This window comes from Protopterus annectens, chromosome 8.part0 (assembly GCF_019279795.1).
Source record: "Protopterus annectens isolate FY-2018-M chromosome 8.part0, PAN1.0, whole genome shotgun sequence".
NCBI classification, from domain to species: Eukaryota; Metazoa; Chordata; order Ceratodontiformes; family Protopteridae; genus Protopterus; species Protopterus annectens.
This window is the reverse complement of record NC_056741.1, coordinates 1,757,049,331-1,757,065,879: the sequence shown is the minus strand read 5'-3', so window position 1 is coordinate 1,757,065,879 and position 16,549 is coordinate 1,757,049,331. Positions and strand designations below refer to the sequence as shown.

Below are 16,549 nucleotides of genomic sequence, written 5' to 3'. Positions count from 1 at the left end.
GGTATAATACCATCATTACCCGGTGCTTTGTTTGATTTAAGCTTATTTATTTGTGTAATAACTTCTGTATATGAAATACTCTTGTCCAATAGTTTAATCTGTTGTTTATTGCTTTTATTCATGTTTGTGGTTATAAACTCCTTTATTTTATCTTTAGGTTCCATGTTAATGTTGTTATGGTTAATCTTGTGAAAGTGATTTCTAAATTCATCCAGTATTTCTGGTATACTAGAAACATTCTTCTTTTTCCTTAGAGAAAAGATTTCTTTGATATGGTTTTGTTTATTCAATCTTTTGTTTTATTTTTAAGTCTATGTAAGTATTTGGGGCTTATTGAATAAGACAAAACTTGTATTTCTCTAAAGTTATTTTAACTTTATGAGTTAAAATTTCTTTGTATTTCTCATTTAGTTTGTTTATTTCTTCAATAACTTTCTTGTCCATAATATTTTCTTTATTATTATGTTTATAAGAGTCTAGTTTACTTTGAATATCTAACAATTCCTTATCCCAAGATTTCCTTTTGTTATTATACCATCTGATACTTTGTCCATATAGATATGATTTTAAGGCATCCCAAACATAGACAATGGAGACTTCAGGAGTATTGTTTATGTCTAGAAATGTTGTACTTCTGAAAGTATATATTCTTTATAGTCTTTTAGCTGAGTTAAGTATGCTGGTATCCTTTTGATCTGAACATTATGAGTATTTTTATCATGAATTCAAAACAATTGAGTTATGATCAGATATAGGACATGAAATGATTTTGGAATTAATTAAATATGTTACCATCTGGTTAGAAATAAAGACCCTATCTATTTTTGAATAAGTTTTGTATCTGTTAGAAAAAGGTGTATGGTAATGATTTTGACTCTATCTGATTATTAATATCATTCAAATGATAAGAATTAGCAAAATCATTTAAATGTTTTGCATTAGATGTAATTCTTCTTTTCTTTATAGTGGTAGTATCACTTTCATGTAGTATACAATTAAAATCACCAGCTAAAATAATATCCCCTATAGAGAATGATATGATCTTATCAATATGATGTTTCACTGTATTAATACCAATTCCAGGTATCCAGTATACATTAATTAAAGTGTAAGTCTTCCCATTAATTTGTATTGTAACCATACAAAACATTCCTTTGTCATCCTGATAAGACTTAATGGTTTTAGGAATGGGCATACTTTTATTCCATAAAATAGCCACTCCTCTTTTTTTCTGAGTGTGTTCTGAACTAACCAATACTGCATACTTATTAGTGGCTAGTTTATCAATATCTTTTTCAAGAGATGGGTTTCTTGCAGGAAGACTAGATTGGCCTCGTGTAGATTAATGTATCTTATTAGGCTTGCTCTTTTACATGGATTATTCAATCCATTAATGTTTAAAGAAATTCCTTTTAAAGATGTCATTTGGCATTTTAAAACTCAAGAATCTTATGATCGAAATAACAAATAACAAGATAAATAATGTTACATCTCCTCTTTTAGGTGTACCTTTAAATATAGCTGTATTTATTAAATCTCTTATGGGATTTTGTATAGGATTCAATTTTGTTTGTAGTGACAATGAGTGTACAAAATATATTGTGGATGTCAAAACTATATACATATAACAATGAACAAGTGAAAATAATGTAAGGATTAAACCTTGCATCCTGCCTGGAGTTGAAAACTCCAACTTACAGCAGTATTTACTACTCAAGTTAACCCCCCTACCCTAAGCAGCAGTACCTCAACTACCACCTTATCAATTTAATACTAGTTATATTTAACTGAGGTTAACAGTTTTCAATTCAATTATCTATCAAGACAAAACTACACATTTGGTAAAACAGCATCATATAAACTAAAATAAACTTTTTTTTTTAACTGTTCATACTATTATATAGATCTATGTAATATATAAAACTTGAATTCTAATAGCATTCAAATAATCTTAATGTTAGAAATCAAGAGGAGAGAAAATTATGTTCTAACATTCATTTAAATCAAAAACTTTGGCTAATATGATTCAGACATTACATGCATTAAGATGCATCTATTTTCTGTCATGTGAATTCTATCAACAGCTTCCAAAAATCTTGAATTGTTTGTATATGAGCATTTACTTAAACTCATTATTGTCAATAGAGTAAAATATTGTATTCATAAAAATTATTATAAATCATATTTTATAGTTATGCAGATTCTCAGAAACACTCATGCTATTACCTAAAAAAAAAAAAGCCATCACACACATAAACACACACACACACATACATATATACACACATATATACACACACAAACACACACACACACACACATACACATATATATATACATACACATATACATAGATACACACACACACACACACACACACACACACACACACATATATATATATATATATATATATATGATCTCACTGAGTTGTGTGTTAGTAGAGCACTATCCTACTTGCTGTCCCTAGAATAAATCTGTCTGCTTTATACAAAATAATGCACAGCAAACACATATTAGTAACCAGATTTTACAATCATGCTAACCTACTGCTTTAAAATATATCACATGACATTTCTTCCAGAATAGAGTTGTAAGATTATTTATGCATGCCAATCAGATGAATTAAATGAGTTATAGTAAAGTATATGTTTGGGACACAAGTTTTTAACACAGATTATTATGTTACTGTTAAGTAGATTTTCAAAAACATTTAAATAAATGTTTCATTTTCTATGCCTTCTAAAATAAGATATGTACTTGCTACAAGAAACTATATCATCCAAACTCATCATAACTGACATATTTTATGAATAGAGTATTTTTCCTGAATCTGTGGTGTGTCAGTGTGATAACCTTGTCAATGTTTATACTAACTGCTTTCAGTTTCTCTGTGAGAATTCTGTGATTTGAAGATTCTGAGGTAACTCAAGGACATTGTGCATAAGACAGCCCACATCCCAGATTGTCTCTCTTAACATTTTGGCGGGAAACTTATTAAAAACTAGTGACAAACATTCATTTAGCAGTGTAAATGCATCTAAACATGACAGAACCTCCACAATGTATTCCACAGATCATCACAGCCTCTATGCAAGTGAAATTAAACTCAAAATTACCAACAAGCAATAAAACTCAGCATTCTTCTCCCAACTCAATTTTCATACAAATCCTATTATTCACTGTGCCCACACAGTCTAAAGCATTTCTATATATTAATAAAGAAAAGAAAAGAGAGTAGAAAATAAAAGAGTGAGGCAGAAATAAAAAATGTAAGAGAAAGCTGTAAGAAGTATATACAATGGAATGTTACTTACTGTTTATATTAATAGAGTTAAAAATAAAACATATTATTTACTCTTATTTAGTTCTGATTATTATTAGTTAAAGCATGACAGATTATTTACAAACAAGCATAAGCAGTATAATCAAGAAAGTATAATTAGAAATAGCATTTGAAGAACTTATAAACTTTTACAAGAAATAAATATGTTATTATTCTATTAATGATATTTTCATTACTGTTCTCTCCCTGACGCCGCCCACCCTTTACCCACTACATAATCTAAATAGAATGTCATTGTTTAAACAAAGAAAATAATAAAAGAAGAAGGAAAAATAGGTAAAGATAAAAAAATGAATCAAATTACTAACCTTACTTTTTTCAGAAAGAGAAACAAATCGAGTCACAGCCTGCCATTAAATCCTCAGGCATTTTGACTGGTTATGAAACAAAACATTTCTTTGCACATAGAGAATAACTTTGATTAAATCTTTTCCAAAATATTTGTGGCTTTCTGGAAATGCAGGAACTATATTCAAAAGATTAATAATGAACTAAAATGATGAGAGAGAAAAAAACATATAACAAATCATTTGTTTTTAGTCTCTTCTTCTTCTCTGAAGTCTTCCAGGAAGCTTCAGTTGCCAATCTCTTTAATGAAGAACTAGCCCATTCCATTTCTTCTATTTTATGCAAAATCCTTTTTTCTTTGACAAACAGTAAAGCAGAGTCTAAATCATCCAGAACCTTAGGACCATCAGGAAGGAAGATTTTAAGCTTGGCAGGAAACAGAAGGTATGTTTTAAACTGTGCTTTTTAAGCTCCCTTATTAGTGCTAGAAAAACTTCTCTTCTAGCAATTACCATGGAAGAATAGTCATTGTCAAAACGAACAGTTGTCTCATTAACCTTAACAGGAGCTTTAGCCCAAGCGGTTTTAGGAACCATCTCTTTATCAAAGATGATAGAAATCTAACTATAACTGATCTAGGATAGTTTTGTTAGAGTTAGTATTAGCTATAGATCTATGTGCTCTTTTGATACCAAAACAGAATGCTTCTGGTAAATCTAAAGTTTTAGGGAGCCATGTTGTTAAAAAGAAGTAATATTGTTACCTTCAATATTTTCTGGCAGTCCAAAATCCTAATGTTATTGCCTAGATCTATTTTCCAGGTCATCCAGCTTTGTTTGTAAATGTGTATTTTGTTTCAGCAGAAACTCAATGTTGATTTCCTGTTCTTGTATTTTATTTTCCATGTCATTCACAGCTTCTTCTATGCCTGTCATCTGGATCTTCTGTTGTTGCAGGTCCATATGTAACAAGTCTATTTGTTTTGTAGTTTTTTCTATGAAAGTGTCTATTTTAGTATCCATTTTATCCATCTTAGCAGTAAGTTGTTGGACTATAATTATCAGAGACTGAAGTTCTTTCTTGATGCTGGAGTCTTGAGAATTTGTCTTACTGGAACTCATTTCAGACTGATAAACTGACAGGAAAATTTCCAAAGTAATTTCTGACAGGAATATTATTAAGATTTCCTTTCTTTTTTAGATATAGTTCAAGAACTATATAAAACAAACATATTTAGAAAGAAAATTACTTCAAGAATTAATTTTTTAAGTAATTAATTCCTGTCAATGTAATGAAATTGGTGGAGCTGAAGAAATCTGCTGCTATCCTGTGTTCATCCTTGGCCATGCCCCAACAACCACCATTTTCAGTGCTGTGCATTCCACAAAGACAGTGATTAATCATTTTTCTGTCCACCTCCATCATGATAGCTAGCATGGCTAGAGTCAATAATGCATCCTAACTCAAGAAAATATGAGTGAGTATATGAACTATGCGAAATAAGTGACTAATGATGGTTAATATCTCATTTCAGTGTATCAGTGTTGTCTGGGTAAATAACCTTAGTGTCATTGGATTTCTCACCCCCTGCTAAATCCCATGTTATCTATCATTAGTAAGTAAGATATGTTAGTCAATAGCTAAGGCATCATTTCTAAACAACTTCATACCAATATGTGGTGCTTAAATGCACAAAAAAGTGTTACAGGTGCTGAGAAAAGAAAGAAGAAATGGGTTGAGACAGTGGTAAAATATATAACCTGTTTCACTATCTCTAACATAATGTACACAAAGCAGGCTCTTTGATTCTCCTTATAGCCAGGCTATTCCTGATATTAATGGATAAGCCATTAGCATGCAATAGCTGGAGAAATGAAGCCATGGATTAACTCCTCCATAGATTTCTGTTGTTGAATCTCACTTGGACTACTTTGAAAACAAGTGACTTAAATTGCCCAGAGCTAAATATGCCTGTCACTATACCTCTCAGCCATCCCTGACTTTGCAGATAGTCTCTCATTGAGCCTCATATTTTTGCTTGTCCTTGTTAAATTTTTTGATTTTGTGATAAATTCTCAAGAATTACAGTCAGTCATTAAATCCACACATTAAAATTTCATACTAATTGTTCAGAATAAACATATTAATGCAAACACTGTTTTTCTATTATTTTTTAGGTGAATTACAGAACAACCTATAATTTATTAATGATGTTGGGCCTTTTACCCCAATTATTTTTGGTTTTGTGTAGAATTCTTGAACAAAGATATTGATAGGTATGTTCTCACCATTTATTAGTTATTTGTAATTTGTGATATAGGGACAGACCAGTCTATTCAGGTTACATACAGGCTGCACCACTACCAGCACTGGCAATTTACAGGTGGCAAAATTGTCTAGATGAATTTGTTTTAACCAGTGTAATTCACTATCTAAATTGACTTATTTGAAAGATGAAAACTGGCTCATTAAAAAAATACCACAGTCACTGTCAGGTGAAGTCTAGTACAACAGAAGTTGCAGAAATTGCATATAACTGTTATTTTATTTGTCAGGTCATTAATGCAGTGTTTGAAGCTACATTACAAAACATGCATCAGATTTAGCTTTAGATAAGAGCATGCCAATTAACTGGAAATGCTTGATGTTAGATCCCCAGAGAGGAAACATGAAAAGACAGCTAGGGGCCAGGACTAAGACTATACTTGCAACTTATTGCACTGATGAATGTGAGCAGAATTCACAATCAATCACCTTTTAGGTTAAATATAGAACAGGAAATGAACATTGCTGTGTTTGTTGATATATGTTGCCTTCACAACTGACCAGATTGTTTTCCTTATTTGCTAAATTACACATTTTCTCTCAAGTTTCTCAAAATCACAGTATGTTTTTTTTTTATTTTTGTTTACAGCTTTACAACACAGTACCTATTATAAGAAGACTTCCACTTCCATTTCAAAAAATTTTCAGAAACGCAGATGAGATCCTAAGTTTTCTGAAGAATATTGCAGAGGAACACAAAAAGACTCTGACACTAGGAGAACCTAGAGACTTTGTGGACTGTTATTTGGAAGAAATTGATAAGGTAAGACATACAGCTGTAAATGTTTATTTCTATATTGATATATTCCTTCCTGGATTAATTGCAGAAAATTACTGAAATATTTTAAATAAAACATGAATCATGGTATAAATTCATCTGAATATTAGGTAAACCAACATTACTTTAATTATATAATTACCTAATAATATTAACAAGGACTTTTATTTTTTAAAGTTACACTTTAACATAATATTTTTAATAAGTTAAAAATGCATAAAATCAATGTTAGTCACCACTCAGATTATTCATGAAAATGCAAAACATTTTTTCAAATAATTAAATTAAATAGCCTGTATATTCTAATTAACTATAAGGCTGTAATTGTCATATGCTGATAACCTTATTTTGTGTCAATGTCAGGCTACTTAAACAGTTTTTTTAAACAAAAGTTTTAACAGCCATTAGGTTTGGAAAAAAAGTTTATGTCAGGAAGATGATTTGCATATTCATAATTTCAATCACAAACAGTTCAGCAAACTAATTCAGCCAGAAAGGGAACCAATAACCTTAGGTCAGTGAACTTGCTGAAACTAGTGGTAAACTAAGCAATATTTTCTCAGGTCAGTGCAATGATTACTCTTTTCTCAATGTGTCTTTCTTGAGAGCTGCAGCCATCTCAAGATTGGTATTGGGGCAGTTGATCTCCCTTAAGGATAGGAAAATAAAAAACTGTCAATTGTTAATGAAAATGTTGTTTACATTTGGAAAGCAGTACTTAGTTCTAAAATGGTTACTTACCCTAGAAAAGTCACCCTGTAGTCATCTTTGGAAAATTATTGCAATGCGTCCAACATCAAGAATGATAACATTGTCTGCCTTTAAGTTAGTTCTTAGTCATGGGATGTACAAGGTGTGGATCTTTATTAATAAAATGAAAAGACAGGACGAGGTACAGAAGCCCATCGGGGCACTAGAGGTGATGAGGCTAAGACATGGTATTACAGTTTTAGCATTTACTGAGGCTACTGTGAATCTTTAACCAAGTGACTGGTCATTTCCTGAAAGAAATCAACAATTGTCAAGAAGCATCATGGTTAACAAAGACTAAAGTGCTCAACAGAGCCACCTAGAGGAGAACTATGAACTCTGTTCTTTAATATTAAATAATCCAGAAACCAAGAAATGGGACTTCATCAGATAATAGACTTGACAGTAACATTGTTGTTCCAGTTGAGTCTTTTATCTGATGAAGTTTCATATTGAAATAAATTGGAAAAAAAGCGCTTATCTCAACCTTGGGCTGTTTTTTGGTTTCTGGATTATTTATTATTAGTGTTTGCTGATTTTATTTTTTATGTTTCTTCTTGATTTTTGTTTGTGACTATGGTGAGAGAGAATTAACAATGCTTTCAAAGTACTGACAGACATGTAAAGCCATGCCATGTTGGTTTAATATCACCTATTTACTATCACAGTCAGCTGTCTACTTTCAAACCTATTCCTACAGTATCATTGCCAACAGCTGTAAACTATAAGTCAGTCAGTAGTCCGGAGGAAAGTGGCAACAGTTATTTTAGGAGATATTATTATGACACCATGTTTCCAGGAAGCTAGGAGTGCCACAGTAGTATGTGACAAATGAATAATATGTGCAAGAGTTTTAACTATATATCCACCTGCCACTTTTGAGAAAATGTGGGTGTATATCACTCCCAGATTTGTTCTCCTAACTGCATATCACAAAGTACAAGTAGCCAGTCATTTATAACTTTTGTAGTCACTGTTTAAACTAATAGCTGAGGGATGCCTGGATTGTTTTTGGCAAGATTAACAAATATTCATATATTTGTTACAGACAGTTAGTTATGCTGTTTGAGTGGTATGGACATGAACTGGTTTAGATTTTTGTCATAGATTATAGGTTCATAGGTTCATAGGTTTATACTAGGCTATCTGCCCTAAGGCATTTATAAGCCTAGCCCAAAGTTTTGTGGCTTACGCCACCCCTTATATGAAAAAATACTGTGCCCATTAGTTTGTTGTGCCTCTGTCCAGCAGTGACACAGAGATGATTCTCGGAGTAAACCTTCGAGCTCCCATCCACAGGTCAAGATTTCTCTTGAACAGAGCCAGCGAGGTGCTCTGCCTCACATAGACCGGGATTTTATTCCACAGCATAGGGAGTCTCTGATCTATCCCTCCAGCACATCCTATTTATATCCGTGCTAAGGTTTAAGTCACTTGCTCTAGTGATTTTGGTGGATTTGGATTTTTTGAGGTGGAGCATGTCCATTAATTCCGGGTTGGACATGGCCTTGTATGTCAGGCACATGTCACCTCTGAGCAGACGGTATGCGACTGAATAAAGCTGGAGTTTCTTCAATCTGGCAGCATATGACAGATTTTGGAGTCCCTTTATCCTTTTGGTGAGGAACTTTTGGGGTCTCTCCAATTGCTGAAGATGTCGGGTGAGATACATCCCGAATGGGGCATTGTACTCGATCATTGGTCTGATAAGTGAAGAGTACAGGGGAACAATGATCTCACTAGATCTGGATGTGAATCCCTTCATGATCAGGTGGGCAATGTAGAAGGTCTTTCTAACCACTTTAGCAACGTGAGTGTCAAAAGAAAGGCCACTGTCAACCTGGGTCCCCAGGTCCCTGATAACCTCTTCTGTGCTTAGTGGATTGCCGCCTATATGGTAGCTTGGGGTTACCTTGTTTTTCCCAAAGGGTATGACTATACATTTATTGGTGTTTAACTTCAGGCCATGGCTCTGGCACCAGCTATCTGTTTCCGTGAGTCCCTTCTGAAGGATATCCATGTCCGATGCACTTTCCACTATGGCACCCAGTTTGCAGTCGTCTGCAAACTTTGTCAGTCAAAGTCCTCCCATGTTGGCCTGTACTTCTGAGAAGTAGATGCCGAACAATAGGGGGCCAAGGACCGAGCCCTGTGGGACACCACTTGTGACCAGCTTGGAGTCTGACATAGCGCCAGCAACTCTAACCCTGTGGGTTCTGTCCTTAAGCCAGTTTGCAACCCATCTTGTGACATATGGGTTTACATTTAAGTTGGTAGTTTTTCTACAATACCCGAGTGGGGTATTGTGTCGAAAGCCTTTGCAAGGTCAAAGTAGGCTGTATGGACTGCCTTTCCTCATCAATGGCCTTGGTGACTGTTTCAAGAAGTCGACCAAGTTCAAAAGGCATGATCTGCCCTTGACGGCCAAACTGGGTCGGGTCCAATGTCTGCAAGTCCCTATATCTTTGTTTATGAGCTCCATTATGATCCTCTCCATAGCTTTGCAGACTAGACTTGTTAAGCTTATGGGGCAGTAATTACCAGGGTCCGTGAGAGGCACCGCCTTTGTGGAGTGGGACCACAGTTGCTGTACGCCACTCCTTGGGCACGTATCCTGTGGTAAGGCTGAGATTAAACAGCTGCCTTATGTGCGGGTTTAATTCCTCATTTAGCTCATGTAGCACACAGCCGGGGACACCATCCGGTCCCATTGATGCTGTGTTTTTAGCTTTAGAGAGAGCAGCTTCACCTGCGCATTTGAGATGTCTGGGAGGCTACACTCCGTTGGGATAGTTTCTCTCCTTTAGGGGGGAGATGGGGGTGAAGTTTGCACTGAACCTGTCTGCCAGTATGTTGGCAATGTCTGTGCGATCAGTGATTTTTGTATCATTTTGGACTATTTCTGAGCATATCTGGGAGTTTCCACCCAGGTTCCTAACATAGCTGAAAAAGGCCTTATGATTGTCCTTTGAATCCATGGCAATTTTTCTCTCAAAATTGGCCTTAGTTGATTTTATGAGTGCTCGTATTTTATTACTAATAATGATCAGGGGTGACTTCCCATTTATGGATTTTGTTCTATCATGTAATAGCTTTCTCCTCTTATTGTAAAGTTTGTTAATGGCTGGGGTCCACCAGATTGGACGTTTGCCCTTTGTGGAAAGAGTCTTGGTTTTATTTGGGATTGCCTGATCCATGCAGTCCTGGAGGTGTTCATAGAAGGCATTTGTAAGGGCTTCCGCAGCTTGGGTTGTGATTTCCACTGGCTCAGGGGCCTTGAAGGATACCACACCAGTCTTGAGTAGTGTGAAGTTTGCTTTAGAGAAGTTCTTCACTGTGGTCTTTTTGTTTTGGGGGGGGGGGGGGATGTGGATTTCCAGTGAGATTAGTTTATGATCAGATCTCACCAATGAGGGATATACTTCCGGTGTGGAGCATTTTGTCCCCATGTTTGTGATAATGAGATCTAGTATATTTTCTCCTCTCGTGGGAACAGTGACTAGCTGTTCCATGGCATTTGAATTTATGAACTCCAGGAACCGTTGGGCTAGAAAGTTAGGGCTTGAGTAATGTTCCCAGTCTATATTCGGTTGAAGTCACCCAATATGATGGTGTTTGGAGATACATTTATACCCTCCAGTGTCTTCAGGAAGGCTGTGTGGGGTTCCTGAGTTTGAGAGGGTGGCCTGTAGCATGCTACAATTTGTAGAGCAGTTTTGCCTATGGTTAGTTGCACCTGGATAGTTTCCAAGCTGTGCATTGCCACCAACCTGGAGGTGTGGGTATCCTTTATGAATATGGATACACCCCTCCTTTTGTGGTGTGGTCCGGGTTTTGGGGCCAGAGCATGATATGAGGTAAAACCTAATAGTGCTGGGGTGCTCTCAGGAGCCTTGAACCAGGTTTCAGTTACAGCACAGACATCGATGTTCTCCATACTGAGAAGGGCCTCGAGTGTGTGCATTTTGAGATTTAGACTTCTGGCATTGAGCAGCATTACCCTCAGTTTCTTCCCATTTTGTTTTCTAGGGTGGTAGGTTTAGAATTTGAGCCTTGCCTAAAAAGGCACTATGGGGGTGGCAAGAGCCTTAGCCAATATCCGGAATCCCAGGTGTGACAGGTGCAAGCCATCCCTTGCAAAGCAGCGTGGCTTGTCAAGCATGTCATCCCAGGCAGACAGACACTGGATCCCCTTTGAATGACACCAGACATTAAGCCAATTGTTAAAGCTGATCATCTTGTCTCTATATTGTGGCATCATTCTTGGTGAAGGAAGGATACTGCTCAGGGTCAGGGTCATACCTGCCTGGGCTACATAATCAGAGAGCTCCTCTATGTCTCTTTTCATTTAGTCCAGGGAGGTACGTCTCAGGTCGTTCACACCAGCATGGACAATGACTGTGTCATATTTGTACTTGCCGTGGAGTGACCTGAGTGCTTGTGTTATGTGGTGGATTCTAGTGCCCGATAGGCAGCTTACTGTGACCCTCTCCTGTTCAGCCTGGTGAGTGGGATGTCAGTGTGTCTGACTATGGAGTCACCTATGACAAGTATGTTTGGTGTTGTATTTGGCCTTAAGGGCTGTGACTGCTTTGCACACTGATTTTGTGGTTTATGTGTTGCTTGTGGGGTGTCTTGAGGTAGCAGTTGTTTGGGTGTCTGCTTTGGAGGCCTCTGCTGTTTAGGTAAATTTTTACTCAGAGCCTCCGAGTATGTCTTTGTGTGTTTATGTGTTTGATTCAGTGGTGTGGTAGCATTATGTGAGGCTGGTTTTGTGGTGTGTGTAGTTGCCTTCTCCTCCTGTCTGGTCTTGCCAGTCTTGAGTTGAGAGAGCTCAGCCTCCAGTTTGACTAAATAGCTGCATCTCTCACAAGTATTTGTGTTATGTGGGAGGAGGAGAGGGTTGTCTGTGTACATGAGACAATTGTAACATTGCCTCAATATTCCCAGATTCACCAACTGGGCAGGAAAGGACGCCAGCATCTGGCCCTTCGACATGCTAGAAAAATTAAGAAGTTAGGTATGAGACTGAATAAGAGAGGACTTAGTAAGGAAGTGGGTACTCCTGGGGGGGTTTTGCAAGTGAGGGACTTTGTATAATATAGAAGTGACAAGTGCTGAGCTCTTTTTTTTTTTTTTTTTTTGAGAAAAAAAAAAAAAACTTTTAGGAACGTTATGTTGGTATGGGGGTCTTTTTGGTCTCAAGTAGTGTCTTCTCAAATTTCTGCTCAATACATTTTGATTAAGCCAAGTAGTGTTTTGTTTGCCATGAATATATTTAACTTTGACAAGCTAAAAAGGCAACTCCACCAAAAAAGTGAAACAAATGTTCATCATATCTTGATTGCCCCTTCATTGTTAATATCTCTGTATACCTCTAAGTGGTTTGCATTGCCTCATACTTCAATATTCCAAAACATGGCATTAAGGGAGATATTCTTGACAAGATTTTCCCCCAGATTTAATAAACTGTGTGTAGGAATAATGTAAGGCCTACAATGAGTGTACCCTGGCCATGTCTGCAGCTCCCTTTTGGCAGCGCACCTTGCATATTAATGAAGGCTTGCTACTGAGAGAGAGCCATGTAACACAGTTACTGAATCAATGTAGGGGGTGTGTTACAGTGTCTGGAGATGAGTAACACACTTCCTGCTGTGTCAAAGTGCCAGATGGCACTGAAATATAAAAGTGAAATATTTTATTTTTTTATTTTTATTGTGTGCTTGCATGGCATGGTGCTTAGCAATGGACACGTGCCAGACATCTAAAAATAGAAACCGAATACTTTTAATTTTAATGGAAAAGGTCACATTTAAGCATAGCTGAGTGGGTTTTCATGGCACAGCGTGGTGTTCAGTAGTGCTGAAATGTAACTGAGAGCTATATAGAAATGTATAGCAGTAGTCAGCATATCCATGATAACTAAATAGTTAGAGTCTAGGCCTTGTGTGCTGTAAGTGCACAGTTTAAATATACAGATAGGCAATTCTGCTTTTATATTTGATAGCAATAATTTATAATTGTTATTTTTTTTATTGATATATTTATTGACATTTGGTAACCGGGTTAGTCCAGCTCAGCCAGAAGCCCATTTCCAGTGTAGATCCGAGCAGAAAAGCTCCAGTTACACACAAGTGTACAATACATTAAATTCACACTCCAAGATAAAGTAATTAAAATACCTAAGGTTAGAAGATATAAAGTAAAAGACATACACATAATAATAAAGTATCAGTAATGAGCAAATAATTTGAACATATATTTTTTTTCTTTTAAATCTGGTTTGTCTATAGATAAGCTCTGTTAAGCACTGCTAAGCCAATCCAAGCAATGCTTAAACAGGAACTGTTTTAGCAGTACTGAGCAACATGCATCTCCACTTAGCTGGATTGGGCATTGCTAAGCAATGCCCATTTAAGCAGTCCTCAGCTCAGCTAAGCTGGTTTGAGCACAGCTTAGCATTGCTAAGCATTGCCAGTTAAAGTACTGCTCAGCTGAGCTCAGTGGGTTTGCAAGGTGCTAAGCTTCACCTAGCATTTTTATAAATGGTCCAATGGTGCTGAAGGGTGGGGAAATTGCCTTATTTAAGTGCAGCAGGTGGGAATACAGCTGGAATCTATTGGAGTTTGATGGTGGTAGAAACTATAGGAGGAGTCGGAGAGGGTGTGTACTTCTGGGTGCAGCAGTGGGGCATTTTGGAGTCCAGGGACATGGTTGGGCTTCTTGTAAAAGACCATGACATCCCACTGCTGCAGGGCCAGTACCAGGGGTTGAGTACAAATTGGAGGCCTGGGAGTGGCTGGCACGTGACCTCACCAGTGCAACTGGTATCCCCTGTACAGGTGAGCTGTTGCATCATCACTATGATGACCTGAAGTTTAGGAAGGGGGATCTCTTGGATACATGGATCCAAAAAGCTCGAGATGGCAATGCCCCACAAGTTTGTAAGTATAGTATGCATCGTGTTACCAAATTCTAGTATGAATATATGATAGACAGGTACGCATAATGGTGTGTTTCCTCTCCTCACAGTTGCACAGGAGAGAGCTCACAACCTGGAGGCCCATGCTGGGCACCTGGCCAAGTTGCACCATGAGTGTGGTAAGTACAGATGTATCTTGCAATCTATAGTCATCTAAACAAAAAAGAGTAAATTAGTAACTGCCAGTAGGAATATTCTGCTTTGAGTATAATGCCAGGTACAGTTCAATACAGATGAAAGCATGAAAGCTGATAATGTCAAGAAATAAAAGATTTCAACTGCATTAATAATGTTACTGAAATAAAATTTGCCATTGCATTACTAATGTGAAGTAAAAAAAGGTAAACTATTAATAAACGGTACTGAAATAAAAAGTTCAACTGCATTCATAATGTAAAGGATATAAAATATATACTGCATTAATTGTGGAATTACAGCTGTCTTGCAACATCAATACAGACTGTTAGATGTATAACAATAACTGCATGATGTCACCAGTAATAATGCTGACCTTTGATGTATGTGTATTTGGGCTGTTGGTCATGAACTTGAGTATTATAAGTGCTGTGGATGACAAACAGAAATAATACCACTAAGTGACTGAAGGTTAGCTAATAAAGACTGTTTTGCTAGACTGTCTTTGTAGAGCTGTACAACAATATGTAATGCATTCTGATATTTGTTCTGCACTAAGATCTGAACCTGTATACTAGTATGTATCTCCGGATTGTCTTGTGTTAACCATCACATTTTAGTTATATGTATCCCTGACCTTAGGTTATGCTGCTGCAAGCAAGCATGAAACTGTAATAGCTGTAGACTGCAAATATACCATATGCAACTGTATATGGGTCAAGTAGCCAACCTAGCACTCCAATATGGTCTGTGTACTGCACACATATTTCAACCCACTGTGGGTTCATTGTCTATACCTGCATTCCATGTATTACTGCACAGTTCACCTACTGTGACAGCATACAAGGGTGTCCCATTCCATGTATTACTGCACAGTTCACCTACTGTCTCTGTCATACATGAATTTCATGCATGTGTGTTCAAGTGTCACTGCAGTCTTGTATAACACTCTACCTCTATTAGCAGGTCACAGTTTGTTACCAGGTGAGCTCTAGGCAGAAATCAGTCAATCTACACACAGCAGTGGCTTAGTAGCTCAGTTTGATAAATGATATGTATGTTTTTCATTTTGCTACACACAGACCAGGGTTCGAATCCAAGGACAAGTACTACTATATAGTTATAGAAACAGTCAAGTACTACTGAATATTTATAGAAACAGTTATATATTGTTAACAGATTTTCTCCCTACAGGAATTACAGGTAAATAAATGTCTGTAGTAGCTGTATGAATGGTATACTAATTTCTGTGTCCAGATGTACTAGTGTTTACACAACATTGCTCAGCAAGGTGATAAGACTTCATTAAATAAAATGTCAACAAGTACACTACTATTCCAAGTTAAAAAGACAAATAAAACGGTGTACTGTTGGTATGGCTGTATGTCTGGAGTGTCTATGAATGTCTGCTGATAGTCTAACCCAATGCCTGCCAAGGATGGCATGATAAGTGTAAACTCTCTGTACTGTGCATGATATATGTCTCGTGCATCATGCTGTCACAGATAGTGATCACTGTTGCCAAAACCCTTGGACACAGATATAACATCCAGTCGATGTATGTCAGTAGCACACTCATACAACATCAGTGCACAGTACACCTTGGTAGTCAAATGTGTTCCCCTGACATGTAATAATCTCCTGTACTTGTGTACCTGTAGGTGTTACAGCTTGGCCCATACTGTCTCATGCGGATAGCTTGAGAGGTATGTATGTGCTATAGAAGCTATAGGGCACTTGAATACATAAATCACAGGCAGACCTGTAGAGTATAAAACAGTAAATCACAGGCAGACTTGTAGAGTATAAAACAGTACTATTGCAAACAATATAGCCTAGACTGTTGGTAATGGAATGTCTCTCTCTTACCCCCCACCCGTTATCTGCTTCACAAATTATTAATCTTGTACTACAAGTATGGTTTCCTTTTCACATATGTTGTTCT

At 36.7% G+C, this 16,549-nt stretch overlaps 1 protein-coding gene across 1 annotated transcript in view; it reads left to right on the top strand.

Moving 5' to 3' along the window:
* LOC122809622 (cytochrome P450 2J6-like) overlaps positions 1 to 16,549 on the top strand; it is a 1,031,988-nt gene that overhangs the window by 433,317 nt on the left and 582,122 nt on the right. The window contains exon 5 of the mRNA XM_044081254.1: positions 6,549 to 6,722. Within this exon, the coding sequence (XP_043937189.1) occupies positions 6,549 to 6,722 (174 nt within the window). The remainder of the gene's footprint in view (positions 1 to 6,548; positions 6,723 to 16,549) is intronic.